Source organism: Paroedura picta, chromosome 16, assembly GCF_049243985.1.
Source record: "Paroedura picta isolate Pp20150507F chromosome 16, Ppicta_v3.0, whole genome shotgun sequence".
Classification (NCBI taxonomy): Eukaryota; Metazoa; Chordata; class Lepidosauria; order Squamata; family Gekkonidae; genus Paroedura; species Paroedura picta.
The window spans coordinates 5323860-5347157 of NC_135384.1; the positions used below are offsets into that span (position 1 = coordinate 5323860).

The 23298-nt window shown below is 49.0% G+C and overlaps 2 protein-coding genes across 4 annotated transcripts; both read left to right on the plus strand.

The window, feature by feature from the left end:
* The first annotated feature begins 853 nt into the window (after positions 1-853).
* On the plus strand, positions 854-3297 carry VKORC1 (vitamin K epoxide reductase complex subunit 1). Its single transcript, XM_077314756.1, has 3 exons — positions 854-1098; positions 2058-2167; positions 2513-3297. Exons 1-3 carry the CDS (start codon positions 869-871, stop codon positions 2740-2742), a joined length of 570 nt encoding a protein of 189 aa, XP_077170871.1. The 5' UTR covers positions 854-868; the 3' UTR covers positions 2743-3297.
* Positions 3298-5742: 2445 nt separating this feature from the next.
* BCKDK (branched chain keto acid dehydrogenase kinase) lies at positions 5743-22084 on the plus strand. Of its 3 annotated transcripts, none has more exons than XM_077314634.1 (14): positions 5743-5903; positions 9693-9759; positions 10183-10266; positions 10431-10646; positions 12024-12092; positions 13441-13551; positions 14981-15028; positions 16350-16469; positions 17111-17209; positions 17767-17840; positions 18388-18516; positions 19815-19904; positions 20474-20635; positions 21113-22084. In XM_077314634.1, the coding sequence occupies exons 4-14, from the start codon at positions 10449-10451 to the stop codon at positions 21255-21257; spliced, it is 1245 nt and encodes a 414-aa protein (XP_077170749.1). In that variant the 5' UTR covers positions 5743-5903; positions 9693-9759; positions 10183-10266; positions 10431-10448; the 3' UTR covers positions 21258-22084. The 3 variants fall into 3 exon arrangements, with proteins under 3 accessions (XP_077170749.1, XP_077170751.1, XP_077170750.1); XM_077314636.1 differs by lacking the exon at positions 5743-5903 and adding an exon at positions 5962-5985; XM_077314635.1 differs by lacking the exon at positions 5743-5903 and adding an exon at positions 8590-8797.
* The last annotated feature ends 1214 nt before the right edge of the window (positions 22085-23298 follow it).

The window sequence follows — 23298 nt, forward strand, 5'->3', positions numbered from 1 at the left end:
GTGAGGGAGGGCTGCTGTTTGCATAACAGTGACACAAAGGAGCTTTGTACATGCTTACAGGCATGCATTCTTAAAGCTTATCTTCCAGAACTGATTTTAAGAATTTTGCTGAGTGAGTCTTAAGGCCAAGCAATACAGAGAAAATCAACAAACTTGTAACGAACATCTCGTGTTTAATTCTTTTGCTACAGTTTCTTGTAGATTTTTCGAATAAGTTGGAGCAAGCAAAAGACCTGGACATATTATAAGTTTATATATTAGTTGGTTTTCTCGGTATGGTGATTTTGCCTGCGCTGTCTATCGGGATAGCAGTTCCCCACGAGAAAACGGCTGAATCCAAGGACAAACACTAAGCCATGCCATTAATTCTAGGTGAAATCCCTCTCCCAATTCTCTCCTCCATATATAATAATATGGCAAACACCCTATATAATAATAGTTTATTTGTATAGCCCACCCTTCCAAGTCGACTCGGGGCAGGTAACAACAGGGATATACAAGAACCTGGTTCTCCAATAGAGTTACGCTCACCCATGAAATCAAAAGCTTTGAGACAAGAATCCCCTCTCCCTCCTTAACTGATTACTACTGGCTGTTACAATAAAGCTTTTGCCTTGCTGGCATAGCAGCTCCAGGATTGGCCAGCCGGCAGCTGTCCAGATGTCCATGGACTACAATTCCCATGAGCCCCAGGGGCTCATGTGAATTGTAGTCCATGAACATCTGGACAGCCGCCGGTAGGCCACCCCTGCCCCGCTCTGGTCAATCCACCTCACTAAACCATAACCCCCAGCGTGCCTCGCGGCTTGCCCTCCCGCCCCCTGCTCCCTCAGTGGCCAAGGCGCCTGAGTGGCAGCCGCGCCGTGCAATGCGAGGCGGCCTGGTGTCTCCTGCCAGGCTGGAAGCAAGGCTCTCCGGCTTGCGGGAGATGGCAGTGCCCGGGTGGGAGCGCGGGGCGCGGCTGGCGCTGTGCGCGGTGGGGCTGGCGCTGTCCCTTTACGCCTTCCACGTGGAGACCTCCAAGGAGCAGGACGCCAGCTACCGGGCCCTGTGCGACCTCAGCGCCGCCGTCAGCTGCTCCCGGGTCTTCACGTCCAGGTGGGTGGGCGCCCCCAGACCCCTCGTGCCCCGGGCGCGTCCTAGGGCGAGGTCAGCCTTCCCTTGGCGCTGCGCGCTAGCTTTCTGCGTGCAAGGAGCGGTTTTGTCCGGGGGGAAATTCGGTTGCACGCGCCCCTCTTCCCATCTGCAGCCCTAGCGCAGGGATTGCGCTTTCGTTTAATTAAAGCGTTTTCTGGGCCGCCTTCCCACCAAATCAGGGTCCCTGAAGCGGTGAACATTTTAAAAATTAAAGCGCGCTCACAAATTCAATTTAAACAACACGCATTACTTTCCTAGATCCCCATCGTTTTCTTGATAAAATGCCCCCTCCCTTTTATCCATTGCCTGGATCTGCTTAATTCCAAACCCTCTTGGATCCCAAATAATCCCATCTTTGACTGTCAGGCGCATCATACATTTATCTTTTTATTTAATTGATTTATATCCCGTTGTTTTTCCCAATGGAGACCGCAAGTGGCTTGCTTTGTTTTATCCTCACAACAACCTTGTGAGGTAGGTTAGCTGAGAGGGTGCACGGCCCAAGGTCGCGCAGCAAATTTCTAGGCACTGTGGGGATCCAAACCAAGGTTTCCTAGATCCTGTTCTGAAGCTTTTAACCTGTACACCAGGGTGGCCAAACTGTGGCTCTCCAGTGGCCCATGGACTACAATGCCCATGAGACCCTGCCAGCTTGTGCCATGGACAACTGGAGAGCCACAGTTTGGCCACCCCTGCGTCCACACCTTGCTGTTTTCCCTCCATGTTAACCTGAATTCTGTGATGTGGTTACATTGCTTTGTCACCGAAAACCAGAAAGCAGTTGGGGGGCCTGAAGGATGTAAAATGTACACTTCAATCAACCTGTTTGTCAGGCACGCAAGACTCCTGTCCATATAATTACTGCGTGTCATGGTGGTCCTTTTCCAACTCTGAATGTCTTTAGTATTTCTTTGTTGCAGGTGGGGCCGTGGCTTCGGCTTGGTGGCAGGCCTCTTGGGGCCCCGCAGCCTGTTCAACCAGCCCAACAGTATCTTTGGGATCGCCTTCTACACCCTGCAGATCCTTCTAGGTGAGCAGTCCATATATGCGGGAGAGGAAAACGACACATTACACCTATCCAGTGTAATGGCCAAGCTAATACTAGCTCTTAAGTCTTCCCCTGAAGTGGAAAGGTGAGGTTTTTATCTCAGTGCTCTAGGTGGCCTGGTCTGCTTTTCTAGGTTTGTCAGGTAGTTGTGGGAACGTAGAAGATTCAAATGTGGAGACCTCCCTTTTCTGGGGAGTGGAAATCCTTAGCAAGAGAGTGGAAAAGAGTGAAGTGGGGGGGGCTTCTAGTTCTCTTTCCATTCTCAGCTGCCGTTCCTTCTGCAGCGGATGTGAACACCTTCTGACCCAAACTCCTTGTTGCTTGCAGGTTTCTCCAGCAGCAGCTTGGCGGCCATTGCTCTGCTGGCTTCCTCCTTCGTCTCCATCGCTGGCTCGCTCTACCTGGCCTACATCCTCTTCTTCGTGCTCCATGACTTCTGCGTGGTTTGCATCAGCACGTACCTCCTCAACTTCGCCCTGCTCTTCCTCAACTACATGCGACTTGGCTATCTGAACCAGGCCGGGCGGAACCACGGGCCCAAAGCCAAGCGTCAGTGAGGCAATGGGATAGCTTCACATGGACCTTGCTTTTTCCTTTTATATATATATATATAACACCAGTGGGCTTCTCTAGTCTGGAAGTCCCTCATACGTCCCTTAGATCAGAGACTCAGCTTTTACCCTTCTGGTGCCAATCGTATTAGGTAGGCTGTCTGTTCTCCATCTTGGAATCAAAACGGATGCCACTTTTGGTTGTACTATTCCGCAGAGATTTTCATCAGTCTTTTTAAAAAAGAGAAGTATTTTTAGCTACTATTTTCTCAGCCATCTTTATTTCTACCTTTGAGTCATTTTTCTACAAAGCGATTTGTACAAATGTACTTTGATAATAAAGTTAATGGATTAAGCAGTTGAGCTGTTTTTAATTGGGGTGATAGATAATAAGATTGGGCATATCTTGGTTGCTGGAGGACCACACAGTATAGGTTAAGGCAGAAATAATAAAAGAAATGTTTAAATTGTAAGTTCCTCGGGGCAGAGATCTCTCTTCTTTTGTTCTGTAAAGTAACCATGCACATTGATGGTGCTGTATAAATAAATGTTCAACATTCAGATCTCGCGTCAGGCCAGCTTTGTGAATTCTTTCTTTCATCATCTACAGCTTCCCAGCAAATTTCTGAAATCTATGTTAGGCAGGTTGAAGGCAACAGGTTTTTGGAAGGTAACAAATTGTTATTATCAAAGCTCCTAAAATTGCTTGGTGCTTTCAAAAAAATAAAGGTTAGCTCACAGGCTTTCAGTCTAAATCACCGGCTCTTCCCTTCCTGCAGTCTCGCTTTGCTTCCTCCCTCCCCTTCTTCTGGTCTTGCCTGCCGCTCTCGCGTGTCACCAACTTGGCTGAAGTTCCAAAATGATGCTGCAGCTCCCATTTTGGGTTACCTAGGTAACAACTCTCAATTTGATGGTACCGACGGTTGCCTAGGCAATCAAAAATGGCTGCTGGGTTCACAGCCCAATTTCATAAGGACTCTGAATTTCAAACCTTTTAAAAGATGGTTTGTTTCATCCCTTCATTTTTTTAATTTTTAAAAATGTATCCTGAATCCGGCTGTATTTGTTTTGTATGTTTTTTAACCTGCACTTTAGATCAAGTTGAGAATTAGATACTGAACAACAGGTTGTATTGTATTCCAGGACCATTTTCCACCTTATGCATTTTGCTGTTGAGTCTCCTTTCTTAACAACCCTATTCTTTCTCCTTTCTCCTGTGTTTTTGATCCTTCTCCAAGGGAGATACATCCTACTTTGGGGCTCCAGTCTACAGTTTGAGAACAACTTGTATAAATTTCCTTGTTTACTATAGTTTTTTTTTTTTTTACTATGCTGAGACAAATTTTGATATTTCAGTGTCGGGCCATTGCTGACCCAAGCAGAAAAGACCTAAAATACCTCTGTATTTCTTTTTTATACACTTTGCATGGTTGCTACAACTGCTGTTGGAGAAAGCGAGGGCTTAAGCAGGTCTGTTTAAGAAATTACAACCGTGTGCAGTGCATACTGTAATATTTGACCCTGGGGGGGAAAGCAGCTTCCATTCATGTGACTTTCAAGAGGAAGGAATGTGTTCTGGCAGTCAAGGAACAGTAGGGGGCAGAACTGACTGCTCAAAAGCAAAAGTGAGAAATATATTTTATGGTGAAGATGGAGATGAGAAATATGCGTAAAGTAGAAATCTAATTAATTAACTTTAGTGGTCTTGGGCACACCTAATTTCGCTTAGGTTCAAATTGCACAGTGTTCCCCATAGCCTGTGAAATCAAAGGGTTTAGATACTCTTTGCCATTTTGGGCCCAATGTGAAATAGTTAGGCTGTAGGAACAAAATAAAACAGGAACCTGGGGACACTTTAAAGACTAACAACCATTGTTATCTCCTGGGCATGATCAGAATTCCCCATCACAGGTGCCCGAAGGAGAGCATCTGGGTTGAGCTGGAATAAACTACCTAACTACAGTGTAATTTTTTTATTATTGGTTGTAGATTACAGAATTTTATTGCAATTAATTTTATTATATTTTTTTGTATTTGGTATGTCCCTCGGCTGAGTGAGGGCAACACTTCATACCTCTGACAAAGTGGATGCGGCCTCAGAGAAAACTTGTGTCATAGTAAGTTCATTGTAAAGGTACTATAGGACTGCTTGCTCCTTCCAGGGGCAACGGTGCAGCCCCTAAACAGAGCCACGGGCTTTTAAATCCACTGGATTCAAAACGGCATCATCTCATGCCTACTTTTCTGAGAGGCAACTCTGCATGGAATCCAAATGTCAGGAGGCTAAATGAGGACAGTGTAGAAGCGGGGGGAGGAGTTTCCTTTGTAATCTCTGGTTGCAGTGCAACACATGACAAAAGGTTATGGGTGATTTAGTTGTTTGTGCAGTCTTATACAAATACCATGCTGGGGATTGGCTTCCTCCGAGGACTGCTTGAGATGACCTGCTCTCGGGGACTGGAGTGGGTCTGTGCCAAGGACTGGTGCCATGTACCTGAAACATTAAAAAAGACAGCCTTGCGTTGCTCTTTGGGTGTTGTGAAATACACCGTTTTCTAACATGGGAATTAAACTCTGTCTCATAAGTTGGTATAGTTCTCTCTTTCCAGAAAGGATGCTTCCTACGCAGTGCTGGGTCCCGGTTATGGCACTTTGCTGTACTATAGCTGCAATCCTAAAAATGCTTTCCTGGGAGTAAGCTCACACCTTGCATTAAACTTGGCTGGTCTCAAAAGTGCTGGACTGCAGCTTTATAGTCCAGGACAGTGCATACCGAAATAAACAAATAAAAATTTGCTGTCCTTCAAAGTGCAATGAAAGCCACGTTTATTTTTTACTGCAGCAAACTCACCTCATCCCGCATTTCCAGCATCTCACCCCGCAAAACAAAGCATTTAGCCCTTTAAGCCGCTCATTTCCCGAAGACTACATTTCCCATGCAGGCTTGCTGCGCTCGCGCGATGCTTTCTGGGCTTGGAAGTTTCGAGAGTCCCCTTCGCGGCTGGGCCAGAACTCTCGCGGGACTACATTTCCTATAAAGCACTGCTGCCCGCTTCCCTCGCTGATTGGCAGCCGCACCCCTCTTTTTTCCTTCCCCCTCCAGAAGGGGACAGCTGGTTTCGTCCGGTCCTCTAGCGTGGAGGCTGCCGCAGCGCTCGGTATTGGAGGTAAGCCGACTAAACGGGGCGGACCATTCTGCTTGCTGGAAGAGGGGACGCTGTTTATCCTGGGTCGTGTGTATTGCAAGAGGTGGAGAGCTGGGGGATGAAATGCGGGGGACACTAAATTCTCTGGAGGGGGCGAGCCAGGATCCTGGGGGGTCGCTTCCTAGCAGAGGGGAGACTATGGTGGGAGTCAAAGCAGGGGATGCTGGGAGTATCCTGGGTCCCTTGTGCTTGTGGGCTGAGAGCTCTGCTGCTGCTGGGGCTGCTTACGTGCCATGGGGAGGAGACAGGGACACTGTGTTGCAAGGGAATGGGTAGGGACGGTGGTGATCCGGAGGTGGACAACACCAACTCCTTGGGACGAAGCGTAGAGCTTGATGGCAGCGATTCGTAGGGCTGATTCCACCCAGGAAAATCACAACAGGAAAATCTACTTCCAAAGTGCATTGAATCATAGAATGGAATCATCATAGAATAATAGAATTGGAAGGGGCCTCCTGGGTCATCTAGTCCAACCTCCTGCACTATGCAGGACATTGAAAGCACATTAGCCGAATGGGTGTGGAATAGGGTGGAATCTCTGCAGATGCATCGGGCCATCGAGGCGGAGAGGTGAGCTGGGTCCTTCTGGTCAGCCCCCTGCAAATCCTCCACCGTCAGATCGTAAATGACAAGATTTTGGGGGTGAGACCGTGCTGGGTTTTGTGTCTTGGCTTTGCTGTGTACATTGATGAAGCAGGACTTAAAAAAAAAATCATGTCAGTGTCATCTCAGTGACATCTGTAGGGCACTCCAAAACTTCAGAGACGCCCAATGGGAACAGTTAAAGACTGAACAGCTGTGAACTATGGCTTAAGTCTTTTAATGATTGGTGTAATGCAGTGGATATTTTTGATGAGAATACTTTTGAGTATAGTTTATACTTTCGGATTATGTATATGCTGTTCACTGCCCTGAGTCTTATGGGAGGGAGGTATGCGAATCCAATAACTAATAATAATAATAAGAGAGCTGCGAACGAAAGTGACTCCCATCCGGAGTCCAGGAGTTGAATCCAAGGGCAGGACAGTAGCCGGCCTACGGGAGTCCTGGTCTTTCCTGCCATGGGAGCCGAGGACATATGGCGCTGTGGAAGGCAGAGGCTGGTATCTGCGACGTTTGACGTTCTTCCCCTTTTCATAGCCTGCTGTAACCCAGGGAATGTAAACAGTTGGGCTTGGCAAGGAAGAGCCGATTGTGGCGTAATCCTTGGCACCGGGAGACGGTTTCTATAAATGCACCTTCAACAAAGGGCATTCGAACGGGCTGCGGTGGAGAAGTGCCTGAGAGGGGGGAATCTTTGACCCCACTCCTCTCCCCAAAGGGCCGTTCCTTTTTTCGGCACCCGTCACTTTGAAACGCAAGAGACACAGAGGGCACACCGTCTGCCACTTAAACGGCTGTTTAGAAAGTCCAGGCATGCCAGGATCGGCTGCTGAGCCTCATAACCTAAACAAATTGCGCAATGGAGTTGCTCAAGACGAGCCGAATCAGCGCACTGGTTTCAAAACAATGTTGTGGAGGGCCTTGGGGAGGCATCGTGAGAGCCTTTGTTCAGCACGGCTGGAGGTTCCCTAAAAATGTGCTGTCACAAGGAAGAGCCGGCGCTGTTTAGGCAAGGCTTGGCCAATGCCTTGTATGGACCGTGCACCTCGGTGCGTCTTCCTGCCCCCACCCCCGGAACCCCTTGCAGCGCTCTGAGGTTCCTTGGCAGATGAGTCAACCTGGGCTTCCTGTAGATCAGGGGTGGCCAAACTGGTAACTGTAGTCCATGAACATCTGGAGAACCACAGCTAGGCCACCCCTGCTGTAGATGGAAGGTCTTTGGAAACAATCTGTTTGCAGGCCCTGGCCCTGAGTTCTCTCTCAGCTTCACCTGCCTTGCAGGGTGTCTGTTGCGGGGAGAGGAAGGGTAGGTGATTGTGAGCTGCTTTGAGACTCCTTCGGGTAGTGAAAAGCGGGGGACAAAAAACAGCTGTTCTAATTTGGGTACAGTGCCATAGACCCCCCCCCCCCCAAGCATCCATTTTCACCAAGGGAACTGATCTCTGAGATGAGCTGTTAATTCCAGGGGATCCCCAGGTCCCACGTGCAGACTGCATTGGAAAGGATAAAAAAGTTTTAACCTAGGGTTAAATTCCTCTAAGTACACAAGCAGTGCCATATTTTCTTCCAGAACGGAAATAAACAATGCAGAAGGGGGTGGGGTGGGGGAGCAGAATCCACGAAGGCTGGAAATGGTTAATAGTCAGAATTTAGGCACATGAGGATAGGAGTCGTCTCAGGGTGGCCAGTGAGGTTTATTTCCAACTTAAGCATCTGTAGAATTGCCCCTGTAATTTCTAAAAGGAATCCATTTTTCCCCCCATCTGCACTTTCAAAACAAAGCCTTTGCCAATTGGGCTCTGCTCCGAAATGTGTGTTTCGCCAGCTGCTTTTAGGCCTCGGCCTGCCGGCCAGAGTCAAAACTCAAACAGCTTTCCTTGTCCACGTGTGCAGCTGCCTCAAGTGCCGATTGGCTGCAGTCAAAGGCATGAGGTCAAGCCAGGATTTGGGGAGGAGGAGGGGGGGGAGGGTCAGAAGCAAAGGTGGGTTTGGCACCCCACCGTTTTCGGTGGGCTGAATGTTCTGGAATCACCTGGGCCTGCCTCCCTCCCTGCCAGTCTCAGCCACTGGAGGTGAAATGAGGTCGCTGGCTTAGGGAGGGGCCCGGCTCCTCTGCCGTATGTGCGTCGGCTGTGCCAACAACCCGCAGGCTCTGTTGATAGCAGCCGGAGCGCTGGTGCCTTTTGCTGGATAGGCTCAGTTGAATCTGCTGAACAGCGTGGAAAGGGACTGGGAACGGGCCCAGGTAGGAGGTGAGTGAGAGCTTTGGGAGGACCCCGTTGGGAGACCCCGTTGACCTCCCCGGTGCCGAGACGGAACTGCATGTCCCCAGCTCCTAGTTTTCACCCAGCCACGAGGCCTCTCTCTGCCCTTAGAACTGGAAATAGAATTGCTATTTCCTGTTTTGACTCCCAGAGGACCCTGGAATTTGGGTTCTTGGGAGCCAACGAGGGTTGCCAGCTCTGGGCTGGGAAATACCTGGAGGCTTAAGGGAGTGGAACTGGGAGTGGGTGGTATTTGGGGCAGGGAGGGACGTCAGTGGAGTATAATGCTATGGAGCCCCCCCCTCCAAAGCAGCCATTTTCTCCAGGGGAATTGATCTCTCTTGCCTGGAGAAGTCACAATTCCAGGGTATCCCCAGGCCCCACCTGGAGGCTAGCAGCTTCAGGGGTTCATGGGAATTGTAGTCCATGGCCATTGGGAGAGCCACACTTTGGCCACTCCTGGTGTATACAGACAAGGCGATGAGATTTTTTCCATAGTGGAAGAATGCCGGTTGAGCGATGGGGTTAAGTTCCCGAGAAAAGCTTGAGTTCAGGATTTTTCTTTAAAATCTGACACTCCTTTGGCTGCTGGGCAGTTTTTGATGTTTCTGGTTATCCAATGCTTGTTTTAGGGACTTCCATAAATGCAGTGAACATATTTCTGTATTTATTTTTATTGTTTTAAGGAATGTCTAGTTATCGTACTAGCTGCACCGGGGACTTGTCTTGGGTGGAAAGATGGGATATACATTTGTTAAAATAAAATTTCCCACAAGGGTTACTGGCAGGAATAATTCTGCACTGGGCAATGAGCCAGGAAATCCCCTGGGCCTTCTGTAATAAAATTAACTGGATTCTCCCCCAATTTTTGCTGCCTTTTCAGATGGAAACAGAGTTTCCTGTCCTTACAGACCAAGGAAGTTGGCATAATATAGCCAAGTTTACCTGAGGTAAGTTGGTTTCTGTGAGTTGGATCTGAAAGAAACATTGCTGCTTGTTTCGGCCCTCAGCCTCCCAAGTTAATATCAAATTTATATTCGGTGTTTCTTTGAGACCAGAGACGATAAATCAAATTGTCGGCCTTGGAATTGGAACGATGTAGCTTTAGGAGAAGAAGGGTGGTGCTGAGAAGATAGATTATCTGCCCCTTGTGGAGATTCCGTGTCTGAATGTTCTGTAGCGAATGTGATATTTGGGACATGCTTGTGTTGCATTGGACTCCTAACGGAAGGCCTCTAGAAACGATCCGGAAGACCGCTTGGCTTTTGCTGTAGGCCAATTGGTGGGCAGGGGGAGATCTGTTGGCAGCGTGTCCGGTGATAAAGAGGTTTGCCTGTATGTGTGTGAATTGGCTTTTTTGTTGACTTCTCTAGGGAATGCCCGGAGGCCCTACCAAAGGGTGTCTTGCTGAAATTTGTGGGGAGCAGAAACATCCCCGTAACCCGTCACCTTAGGAGGTAAGTACATGAGGTGGGTGTGTCCACAGTGATGTTTCCCGACCATATTCTGCACGATCGCGCCCTTTCTGAGGTTTCTCGAAGCTTAAAAGTTTTAGGAGATTCTCGACGATGAAAACGTTGAGAAAGGCTGTCCTCACGCCACCCTTCTGTCTTGTCTCCAGGTGTCTGTGGGAGGCACAATGATGTGGAAATCACTGCTTATGGTGGACCTGGGGGCCGTGGGGAGCCGGGCTCCCTGCGCACTCCCGCTCCTGCTGCCCGCCCTCCGGTATCGGTCCACTTCGGCCGTCGACCAGCACCACGAGCTAGCCCGCGAGAGATCCAAGACGGTCACCTCCTTCTATAACCAGTCGGCCATCGACATAGCAGCCGAGAAGGTGAGCGTCTTCCACATCTCAGGTTCAGAGCAGGTAACAGGCAGGAGGTAACAGGCAAGAGAACCGTTCCTATTTCTCAACTCCTGCCTCTCGGGGGTGGCTTGTGCCTCACCTGTAATGAATCCTGGTTTGGGGCCAAGAGCAGGCCTAGGCTTCCCAATCTGTGCTCCTTGGCACGTCAAGAGGAGAGTTCTCAAGGAGGAGCAGGCCTAAGCCGCTCGACCACATTCCTTGGTGCTGGTTCCTGACCCAGTTGGGGAAAAAAGTACCTTCGTCAACCTCGGTGTCTGAGCTTGGCCTGTCCTGGACCGGTTTGGCACCTGAGTGGGTGGAAGGTCAGAAACGACCCAAGGCTTGCAGTTCCCTCAGAAAACAACCCTTTTGTCTGATGCTACGGGCCAACGTATCGCGCGGCCCTGGAGTCCTGTTTTGCTAATCGCCACAGCTTAATGAGTTCCCCTAACGTCTCGGCGCCAGCTCCGGAGGGACCGTCTGCATTGTTGCGGTTGGGAGAGCAGAGGCCTAATCTTGTTTGTGCTGCCTGGAGCCCACACGGGGAAACCGCTGGTTAATTAAATAAACTTTTACTCTGTAATCCTGCTGAGACTCAAAAGAGGGGCTCTTTTTTGTCATCCCTCTGTATGTTTTTGCGTCCCCTGCTTGGTTTTTGGACAAAAACTGGTTTGAGTACCTCACGCAGACCCTTGTGTGGGGTTGACATCTTCCATTTGTTGGCATGAAGGGGCAAAAAGTCCCACAAGTTCCAGGAAGAATGATTTATCAGGGGAGTTTGCACCTTTCCGCCTTCCCCCTTAGGGCCTCTGACTAGCTGCAGCCTGGTCTTTGTAGAAAACCGACAGACGCCGGCCTTGTTTGTCTAGCTGTAAGTTGGCCAGAACAAACACTCCATATATTTCCTTATCCCATGTGGTTTCTGTTCTCCCCAGCTGTGGGGAGGGGGCGATGTGGGGCATTGAAGCCCCTTCTTGGCCACTGGAAATCCTGCTGAGCCCGTTCCTTCTCCCCCTGCCCTGTTCTACAATTCCATTAGGGGCGGAAGAACTGAAAATTATTTAAGAATGTTCTAGGACAGGTGGCTGAACTGTGGCTCTCCAGATCATCATGGACTACAATTCCCATGAGCCTCTGCTGGCAAAGGCTCATGGGAATTGTGGTCCAGGGATCCACTAGAGATCCACAGTTTGGCTACCCTAGTTGTAGGGACATGGGAAGTATGGAAAGCTGACCTCACTCAACAATGACTTGCCTCTTTAAGCTGCAGCTATAGGTGTTCAGGGCAAACAGTACTCTCTGTTTCCCCCTTCTAGGGGTGCTCTGGAAGCACTAAGCAACACTTGCTCTCTCTTGTCTCCCCAGCCCTCCGTGAGGTTGACGCCCACCACAATGTTGTATTCTGGACGTTCTCAAGATGGAAGCCACGTGCTGGTAAGTGCCAGAAGAACAGGTGTCCTCAGTGGGTTACAGCTCCTGATTGAACCAAACTTGGGAATTTATAGTAGGCCTTAGGAGCAAAGGGCCTATCAGGTGCAGTGCCCTCATGCAAGGCAGCTCTTCTTCACCCATCACCCTCTCAATGGAACCATAAGAAAGAACTGCGGGGAATATGCAACACCCCGCTGAAACTTCACGGGGCCTGGTTTCTTGAGGAAAGCCAGGAGAGCTGAATCAATTTCAAACCGGATTTCCATTGGTAGTGTCGATGGGTCCTGGGATCCCAGAATTTCCTCCTTGCCCTCTATTACCAAGCTGTACCCTCCTCGAAACACTGGGTTATTGACCTTCAGCGCAGTGCTGAATTTCTCTTGCATTATTCTACATCGTGGTCCTCCTCGGAGAAATCCGGCTTTGTGTGAAGTCATGCTAAACTGTAGACCCTGCTGCCAGCAAAGGAGGCTCTGTGCCACTCCGATTGTCCTCTCCCCTTTTTCCCCCCACTGCATTCGTTGGTGCAAGACTGGCTGTCCCATAACTTTTCTGGGAAAAGGAGAGGCTTCAGCTGGTTTGAGCATCTGTGAAGGAATAATTTCACGCTTCCTTGCCTGGCCTGGCTGCTGCCGTTCATGTTTGTGCAACATGGCCTTGGGGATAAAGTTCATGGAAGTAATTCCTAGCCCTCCTGCCTGGTCTCATGTTAATGATTTGTGACATCCTGACCACACGAAAGGACAGCATAATAAGACTCCTCTCCCCTTACAAAAACATCTTCCTGCTTGCCTGGAGGCCGTTCTTACATTCCGTCAACTGACCATGTAGATGCCTGTCTGCAAGGCCAGATCTAGAACAGGGGGACCGGTTAGGGGCAGGAATTGTGCCCCCTAGCCAGTCTCCCACCAGTTCTAATGTCAGCTCAGCTGAGAATTTATTGGCTGGTCTGTGGGAAATCAGCCGCGTCCCTCCCTGCCCAGTCTGAAACACGGCAGTGGTAATATTGGCCCTACCCTGCAAGGCTGGTTTGGTGAGATTGTGGCCCAGATATGAGGCTAAAAAAATGTGAGGGCTCTTGCCCTCCTTCCTGATCCAGCCCACTGCACCTATCCCCCATGGCCCTCGGAATCTGTGAGCAGAGTCTAGCCCCCTGCCCTGTTCTTAACTCCAAGGATGTGCAACGAACCGAGATAAATTCCAGAACCGGACAAAGATGGTCAAATACCGAGGTAAACCGCTGTGATTAAGCAGACCGCTGCAGTGTGGTCCTGTTCAACAGCCAGGGGGAAATACTCCAGAGAAGAAAAACATGTGCAATCAGCTGTCCCCTGTTTGTGCTTTGTTGCAGAAGAGTGCCCGTTACCTGCATCATGAACTGCCCGTCCGCATCGCGCACCGCATTAAGGGCTTCCGGAGGCTCCCCTTCATTATCGGCTGCAACCCTACCATCCTCCACGTGGTACGGTCGACCTGGAAGGGAGGCAGCCAAAGGGATGGATGGCGATCTAGGGGTGGTGGTGGAGCTAGGGTGGGGGACCAACAGGGGGCCCACAAGGCATCGTAATGCAACATCCAGAGGGGGTCTTTTTGACTCTCGAAACCTCTGTTGTGGGGAGAGGAATGGGAAGGCGACTGTAAGCCACTTTGAGCCTCCTTCAGGTAGGGAAAAGCGGCATATAAGAACCAACTCTTCTTCTTCTCGTCCTGTGGAAATATTTTTGGCCTTGAACTGCAGAGCAGAACAGTCAGTTTTTGCTGGGCGTGGAGTCCGGGCTGTTTTGCCAGGGAGAAGAGTAGGTCTTTATTCCATCTAGCCCAGATTTATTGGTCCTGCTGTTGCCCCTTTCCTCAGACCCCAGAGCTGTCTTCCAATTCCCTGGACAAATGGATGGAGTTCATGCTTATAGGCAAAGTGTAAATTTACGTACGGCATAATGAATCTGGTTAATAGATTCCAAAGATGGATGGGGGGTGGGGGGAATCCAGCAATTTGGATGTGTTTGTGGTCACTTGAGATTGGATTCCACGGGAAGCATTTTGGATTCCATAAAGGTGTCCGCATAGGAGAATAATGAACAAATAGATAACCTCTGGAATCTGTTAACCGGATTCGTGATGCTGTATGTGAATTGACTCTCAGGCTTTGCCTATAAGCATGAACAGATTGCTTCCATTTTATGACGTCATCTCCGAGGAAGTGGGCATGCACACAAATCTATTGGTGTCCCACTTAAATCTATTTAAATTCCCTGTAGGGCAGTGGTCCCCAACCTTTTTATCACCGGGGACCACTCAACGCCTTTTACTGAGGCCCGGTGGGGGGGGGGGGGTGTAGTTTACTCCTCTACTCTCAACCACTGCCCTAACGCTCTCTGATCGCTATGGTAATGTTTAAACATCCCTTGAAAATAAGATACAGACATGCCACAACAATGAAGTGTGTTGTAAAGGGCTGGGGGGGGGGGAGAATGTGTCCTTCGGGGCCCACCTCCAATTAGTCGAAGGACCCCATGTGGTCCGCAGCCCACAGGTTGGGGATTACTACTGTTGTGTGATAGCTGAAAATGGGCTGCGAGTTTTGATGTTGCTGATTCAGTTTCCCATTGCGCCACGGCTAATTGGCCTTGGGGAAATTGGCCTTTTAACCCCCAACTGAGATAGGATGCTGTAGAACGACCCTGTAAAGTCCCATGGAAGTATTAAGTATGCTTCTTTCTGTCCAAATGGGTTAAAATTACCAGCTCCTCCTCACCTCTAAAACCGTAAGAGTTTTTGCAGCCTCCCCTGAAGCTAGCAAGAGGATCCAGGAATGCAGTTCTTAGCACTGAATATTTGTTGTCATCTTTGCTGCTGCTTTAGTCGTTCCCGTCCTCTCTTCATTTCCACAGCATGAACTGTACATTCGAGCCTTCCAGAAGCTGAGTGAATTTCCCCCAGTAAGTATGTGTTGGGTCCTGGAGACAGGGCGGAACACTAAAAGTGTCAGCCTCTTGAGAGTCCTGCCTGATATTTTCACAATAGTTTGGTGTGTGTTTACCTAGTTTGTTTGTTTTTCCTTCCGTCATTTTTCTGGTGTGTTTTTATTGTTCTTGTAACCTGCCTTGGCGGTGGGGTAGAAAGCCATGAGTCAGTGTGGAGTAGTGGGGAAGAGTGCCAGACAAGGATCTGGTTGATCTGGATTTGAATCCCCCATTTGATGACCACAGGCCAGTTGCGCCTTTTCAGTCTAACCTACCTCGCAGGGTTCTTGTGAGGATGAAGTGGAGAAGAGAAGGATGCAAGCCATCCGCTGGGGAGAAAGGCGGGGTCCAAATGCATTCAGTCAAATCAAGAAAGGCAGCATGCAGATATTACAAATAAATAAATAATAGAATATGCAAATCGCCCTGCATTTTCTGTAGATGTTTCTTTCTAATGTGTGTTTTATGGTGTGCTGCTTTATGTTATCAACTGCTATTAGGATAGTGCTGTTTCCAGCCAGGGATAGTTTCCAGAAGGCCCTGGAAGGGTTTCCCAAATGGGTTAGGAGTTTATTTATATTTTTAAAAGTTTGTTAAGCATTTATCAGGTGATAGGACCATATATATAGAGCCTCTTGTGGCGCAGAGTGGTAAGGCAGCCGTCTGAAAGCTCTGCCCATGAGGCTGGGGGTTCAATCCCAGCAGCCGGCTCAAGGTTGACTCAGCCTTCCATCCTTCCGAGGTCGGTAAAATGAGTACCCAGCTTGCTGGGGGGTAAAGGGTAATGACTGGGGAAGGCACTGGCAAACCACCCCGTATTGAGTCTGCCATGAAAACGCTAGAGGGCGTCACCCCAAGGGTCAGACATGACTCGGTGCTTGCACAGGGGATACCTTTACCTTTAGGACCATATATAGTCATGTCAGCGCCCCCTCCCAATGGCCAATGATGGGTCTGGGCGGGGGGGTGGCCATAACTCTGCTTCCCAGCCATATTCTCCATGATCATGCCACTTCTGGGGTTTCTCAAAGCTGAAAAATGTTTCAGGGTTTTCTCGACCGTAAAAAAGTTGAGAGAGGTGCTTTTATTTATTTATTTAGAAAAATGGTGGGTCAAAACAAAAAGCCTGTTGGTAAAAATGACACACCAATAAAAGCAGAAATTACCAGTGGGTGGTTGGCCTTCAACAGGTTTCTTAGCTTTGGACTAGGGAGGATGGAGTAGCTTCCCACTCTTCTGTTTGAACACATGTTTTTTTCTCTGTTTGCCTTCATCTCTCCCCCCCCCCCCTTGACAGATCACAGACCACGAGTCTGAGGCCCAGTACTGCAAACTGGTCCGGCAACTTCTCGATGACCACAAGGATGTGGTGACGCTGCTGGCTGAAGGCTTGCGGGAGTGTCGCAAGCACATACAGGTGACCCCGGCCAGGATTTTCCACACCCTTTTGGGCAGATTGGGGGGGGGGAGTTCCTTGCTCTGGGAAGATGGGGCTGAAGCCCCACTTGGTATGTAGGAGGCCTTGACTGCTGGGAGAGGAAGGCTGAGGCTCCTCACGACCCCTAAAAAGTTTCCCAGATCCAGATTTGGCTTTCCTCTGCAGCAAGTAGGGGCACGAAATTATGACCCCTGGTGTGGCGGCTTCTAAAACATCCCCCCAAAGAAGCAAGGAACTGTCAGGTGGCGAAAATAATACCTTGAGAGTTATTTATTTATTATTTAATGCATGTCAGGGTGACACACAGGAAGCATACAAGAGTATAGAATACGTAGCCAAGGAGCTACAACAGTTATGCAGACAGATTAGGGTGCAGATTTTAATGCCGTCTCCTGTAGCCCTTTTCAAGTAGTCCAGAGGAGGATTGGCTGATTGTTATCATGTGTGTAGCATAGCCAGGAGAATCCTACAATTGTCTGGCAGGTGAAAGTTTAGCGTTACCCAGGGTGCACCACAAGGGGGAGGAGAGCTAGGATTGCACCCCATACTCCAAGGAGACAATGCTTAGGGAGCCTGGCGGTTCACTCTGAAATGGGCCAACTTTCCTGTCCCCCTCCTAGGATGAGAAGCTGATCCGCTCTTTCCTGGACAAGACGCTCACTTCCCGCCTGGGCATCCGAATGCTGGCCACTCACCACCTGGCATTGCACGAGGACAAGGTTCTGTTTTTGTTTGCTTTGTGAATGGTTCTGCTTTCTGTCCGTTTTGGCATTGGTTTTGTATCTGTTGGACATTAGCTGCTTATCAGCTATTTTCTTTGTTTCTTGTATGCATAAATATATTGTGATTAGGCCCATAAAACTCACACAGCGAGTGAAAGTATAGATGTACCAGCGTGGTGTAGTAGTAAGGTGCGATGGACTCTAATCTGGAGAACCAGGTTAGACTACCCACTCTTCCTGCACATGCAGTGAGCTGGGTGATCTTGAGATAGTCACAGTTCTTTTGGAGCTGTTCTCACAGAGCTCTCTCAGCCCCATCAACCTCACAGAGTGGAGCACCTTGGTTAAGTAACCATGGCAGAGTATCTTTCTATGGTTTCTGAAACCAAATCAGACCTTTTTCTTTCTAGTCTCATGAGGTTATACGTACAGAACAAAATTGTGGAGGGCGGGTAACAAATCTGTATCCGGCTCAGAACATAATGATTGTCGGGGTCTGGGCTGTTCTATTCTGGACTCTGACATTTAAGAATTTTCTTGATGTTTCCTTGCAGCCGGACTTTGTTGGGATTATATGCACCCGCCTGTCCCCGAAGAAAATAATTGAGAAATGGGTGGATTTTGCCAGGTATGGTTGATTTTTAAAAGGAATTTGTTCGGTCAGTGGAGTCCAGTGGGTTGCTGCTTCCCCCTTGTGGCCAGACAATGTCACGCCACCTTTTGCTTTCTGCTGCCTTTGCCTGGTCTTTGTTTGCTGCTGCTCTGTTGTGGGCGAGTCAACAAGACACATGATAAGCCAATCTTTCTCAACATTTTTTTCCTACTGTTGAGAAACTCCTGAAACGTTCTTCAGGCTTTGAGAAACCGCAGAAGAGGTGCGATCTGATGCTCTCTTTTTCCTAGTCAGTTGTAAGTGTGAGTTTACTGGGGGGGGGTCACTCTTATGGAGGGCATTCTCTTAGCTGACGGAACGGCTCCAAGTCTCCTGTCTCTAGTTTTCTGGACATTGCTGGTGAGATCCAGGTTCTGAGCGCAGCTTGGTCAAAATCAAGGGAAAGTATGAACCGGGGAAACTGGCTTTCCATCTGCAGCTTTTTCCAGAGGAAGGCTGGGTTTGAGAGAGAGCCATCTGAAGCAAGCTGCTTCTCTGTTGATCACATTTCTGTTTCCTTCAGGCGCCTGTGCGAGCACAAGTACGGGAACGCCCCACGAGTGCGGATCAATGGCCACGTGGCTGCTCGCTTCCCCTTCATCCCCATGCCTCTGGACTACATCCTTCCGGAGCTGCTTAAGAATGCAATGAGGTGAGCACACTCTCTCTCCCCCTCCCTTTTGGCAGAGGCAGCCCATCTGCTTGGCAACCTTGTGCTGTTGCTGGTGGCTCCAGAAGATGACATCCCCCTAGCTGGCCAGCAGCCCAGCACTGGCCTTAATTGCTCACTGAAACTGCCAAACGAAGTGGGAAAGGAGGATTTCATCTGAATCCAGAAACGGCATCACTTCCTGTGACACTCTAGGGCAGGGGTAGTCAAACTGCGGCCCTCCAGATGTCCATGGATTACCATTCCCAGGAGCCCCTGCCAGCATTTGCTGGTAGGGGCTCCTGGGAATTGTAGTCCATGGACATCTGGAGGGCCGCAGTTTGACTACCCCTGCTCTAGGGCCTCCCCAAAGTCTTTACCATTAAAATGTTGGAGATTCCTAGAGCGTCACCTGGAAGTGGTTTCACTTCTGGATTCTGACACGATACCCTCCCCCCCTTTCTATTGCCACGTTGGCAGTAAGTGAACGCCTAGTCACCTGGTGGGAAGGGAACTTTTGATCTGATCTGCCTGGGGCCCAGAAAGCCCTTAGGCTGATCTCTGCACTTTGTAAATGGGCATGTGAAATCCAGGCCTCCATCGATGTGGAAAATAAAAGGTGTGGAGTTTTGAGAAAGCAAAAGACGAATGGACCAGAAGGGCAATTTGGTGCTGAGTGTGGAAACTCACTATGAAGAGCATATATGGGCATGGGGAGGTTAAAGAACTGCCTTATTTAAACAAGTGGCTGTCAAGCTCATTTAGGTGCTCTGCCTTGTCTGCAAAAATTGAGACGGTTACTCCAGCGCCATGAAAACACAAGCCACAACGGTGGTGATGAAGCCCTGCCTTATCTTCTTGGGCCTTACGCTGCTGTTGGCTGAGGTGTTTGGACCCAGATGGGTGCAGAGCAGACAGGAAAGAAAACAGAAACAGAATCAGCGAGAGCCTCGCAAACAGCAATAGAAAAGAGAGCAGAAAAGCCAAGGTTGGGCAAAGCGGGAAGAGAGATGGAGCGACGGCCTAGAGCTGTGGAAATAAGAGGCCAAAGTTTGTTTGTTTACTTATTTATTTGATTGATTGAAGATACCACCCTCCCTAGTGGCTCAGGGCTGTGAACAACAGGCCCTGATTTTTCTGAGCAGAAGTAACCTGCCGAGTCTTTGGTGCAGGAACTCCCGCCAGTAGAGGGGCAGACTTGCAAGTCCTCGTGGATGGAGGAAGAGGAATGCACCGAGAGGTGCTGGTCTGCTGTTGAGTGTTAGGGGATGTATCAATTCTGGCTTCTCCTTCCCTCCCAGAGCCACCATGGAGTCCCACCTGGACGCGCCTTACAATGTGCCGGATATCATCATCACCATTGCTAACAACGACATCGACTTGATCATAAGGTATGGATTGGATGGAACCTCTCCGTGTGCAGCCAATAATACTCCTCCCCTCCAGGAGGCCAGAGGTCACCACCATGGCTGGTTGTAATCATGTCCACTTCTCACCTGGATTCCCCCACCCCCTCCAACTGTTAACATTCTACAGTTCCAAGCAGTTTGACAACAGTGACCAGATCTCATGGGCATTTCTGAATCCACAGGGTCCTCATTTGGGGAGGAGGATGGGCTACCAAAGATTTCCTCCCCTGTGCACAGGGGAGCCTGCCATGTTTTTGCTTATCGACCCATAAAAATGTCGATGAGGAAAGAGGGATGGTGGAGGGAACGCAAAATGAAACATAAAGGTTTTCGAAAGTCATCTGGCCGGAAGACGGCAATGGGAGGGGACTGGTGAATTCCCCTCAAGGCATCTGGTTGCCCGTTAGAGGAAACGGGATGCTTGACCAGATGGTTATTTGGGCTTGATCCAGTGTGGTGGTCTTTGGACAGGTGGGAGATATGAAGAGAAGAAAAGCAGTGGACTAGGGTACACGGCTTCTAAAATCCTGTCCTCTTCTTCCTGCCGGCAGGATTTCAGACCGAGGCGCCGGAATCCCTCATGATCATGTGGACAAGGTGACGGATTATCACTTCACCACAGCTGAAGCAAGTGCCCAAGACCCCCGCCTTAATGCCGTGTTCAGCACCATGGTGGAGATGGGGAACAGCGGCCAGTCGGGGCCCATGCACGGGTGAGGACATGGTACAAAGGAGGGAAATTTCCCATGAGCCTTTATGCCTACTCCCACCAAGCTGCCTCCTGTCTCTCAGCCTTCCTCGACTCTGCCTGTTAACATGGACGGTGACATCACTTCCAGTGACATGTCACTTCCAGGAGGCAGAGCAGAGATGTGTGGACAGCTGACATCACTTCCGGGGCTCCTCAAAGCCTGAGAAAACTATTTCAGGGGCTCGTCCACAGTCAAAAGGTTGAAAAAGGCTGCATTGCTGCATAAGAAGCTGATCATTTTTTAAAGCTTGCCTCAAGCGTTGGTCCCCACTCCTGTGAAGTCCCACAGAGGTCTATGGGATAAAGCTCAACAATTAGTGAGTTTTATCCCAGTGGATTTGGGTCACGTCAGAACCATTTGCAGACCTTCTCAACCTCACTCGCCTCCCTGTGCTGCCTCCCACCAAGTAATTCCCATCCATCCTTTTCTTTCTCACAGGTTTGGCTTCGGCCTGCCAACCTCCCGGGCCTATGCTGAATACCTGGGGGGCTCTCTGACCCTCCAGTCCCTGCAGGGCATCGGCACAGACGTCTACCTTCGCCTCAAGCACATCGACGGCAAAGAGGAAAGCTTCCGCATCTAGAAAAAGCCTCCTTTCTCGGCCACCCAGTTCAGCATGAATTTTCATTCCCCTGTTTCCTGTGTGGCTCCAGACAGGGGCTTCGTCACTGACTTTTCAAGCCCTTTCCTTGGACACTCTGTGGTTTGCAGTCCGGATGACTGGGAGCGCCTGTGGACAAATCTACTATTTCCCTGCCCTTAAGTGGGTTTATTTAAAGCCACCAATTCCCCGGGCGGAGACCAAAACCCGTTTTTGGAGTCCCCCTGCACACTGCCTGTTCTTTCGAGGCCCTCGTTCCTCTTGGCTGAAGGACACAAGAACTTGGCGTGAGGGAATGCTTCTTCTGCGATGCGTCCTCACCTCGTTTGGTCCTCGTGGGCTCTTTTGAACTGCAAGGAAAGACTTGCATTGAACATGTGGTGCCACAAATTTCCCTCTGGTTACTAATTCCACGGTGAGGACTTCTTCTGTGGCATCCTGGCTGGAGAACCGAAATTTACCTAATCGTCTTCAGGAGGGGATGACTTGTTACGTCGCGCGCAGTCCTGAAATGCCCTCGGTTTGAGGCACAAAGACTGCCACGACACCAAGATGGTCCCTTCACCATGCAGGGTGTGGTGCGGATTCCAGAACGTTCTCCCTCTGTTTTTACATGGTGACATTTTTTCTATCCGGTCTTTCACAGCTCAAGTCACTGTGCTGCCATCAATTCACTGTTTTTATTGCAGGAAGCAGGGTTTTTCTCTTTCTTTTCTCCACTCTCTGGAGAGAAGGGGCTACAAGACAGAGTTCACTTCTTTTCTTTTCTTTTTTTGCCGTGAGAACTCCAATAAAAAAACCCAACCAGATTCCAAAATCTTGCAAGTATTGTTGACAATACACCGGTGGTGGGGGTATGAGGAGAAACAGTAACAGAACTACACACAGTTGTTTTGTTGACTCTGCTTTTTTATTCTCAAACAACACTCAAGGCAGCCTGGTACTAAAATAAAGTGAAACCAAACTATAAATAGTAAGGGGGGGGGAATAAAAACCTCAATTAGTAGAGGTGCAGTTTGGCCACCCTTGCTCTACATTCTGTTGACTTTTTTCCATTCCCCATTCATTGTCTTTCCCGCTGACATCTGTGCACAAAACAGTTACTTCTCCTGAAGAGCAGCTGCACTGGATTTTGAAACTGTTTTGGAGTTTTAAAAAGCAGCTTGCAACAGCTGCAATTCAAGCGTGTGCATTTCCTTATACAGTGAGCCAGGTCACAGTCTAATTTTATCACGGTTGTTCAAACCGGGTTATAAACAGAATCATAAGAGACCAAGAACAGTGTGGTCATTAAATGTAGTGCAATTTAAAACAGGTCCTAAAATAAAACTTAAAACTATATATTACCTCAGAGCACTGGATTTTTATGGCGGCGGCACAAAACTTAGCCAGCTGAATTCTCACTTGGGGGAGATGGCCCTGGAAGGGTTTCCCAAAGGGATGGGAGTTCGTGAATTTTTAATATATTTTTAAAAATTGTTAAACATTTGCTGGGTTATTTGATCATCACTCAGACAAGGTCACTTTACCCCTCCTCCCTTCCCAGCCCATCCAGGCCCATCATTGGCCATATGGGGGGGGGGGCTTGACATGACCATATATGGTCATATCACCCAATAAATGTTTAACACATTTTAAAAAATACATTAAAAATTAATTAACTCCCACCTATTCAGAAAGTCAAGAAAGCCCAGGATTTCACAAAACCCTGGTTGAGAAAGCCTAATGAAAGATATCTGTATCGGGTACAGATTCAGTGAATAAGCAGATCTCAGGCAGATATTCAATCAGGCCCTTGGCGCTGACAGTCACCAGCCAGAGTTACATTTGACTTTCTATTGGCAAAGTGCCTGTAAGTAAAATTAGGACTACCATAATTGGGGCAGGGGGATGCATATGAACAACACCCTCTCTTCTGGCTGCTAGGAGCTTTGGAAACGAAAGAGAAAGTTCTGCCTAACCTCCCAATCACCCATTTGACTCTTAAATGCTGCATGCTTCTTGAGATTTAGAAGAGTTGGTT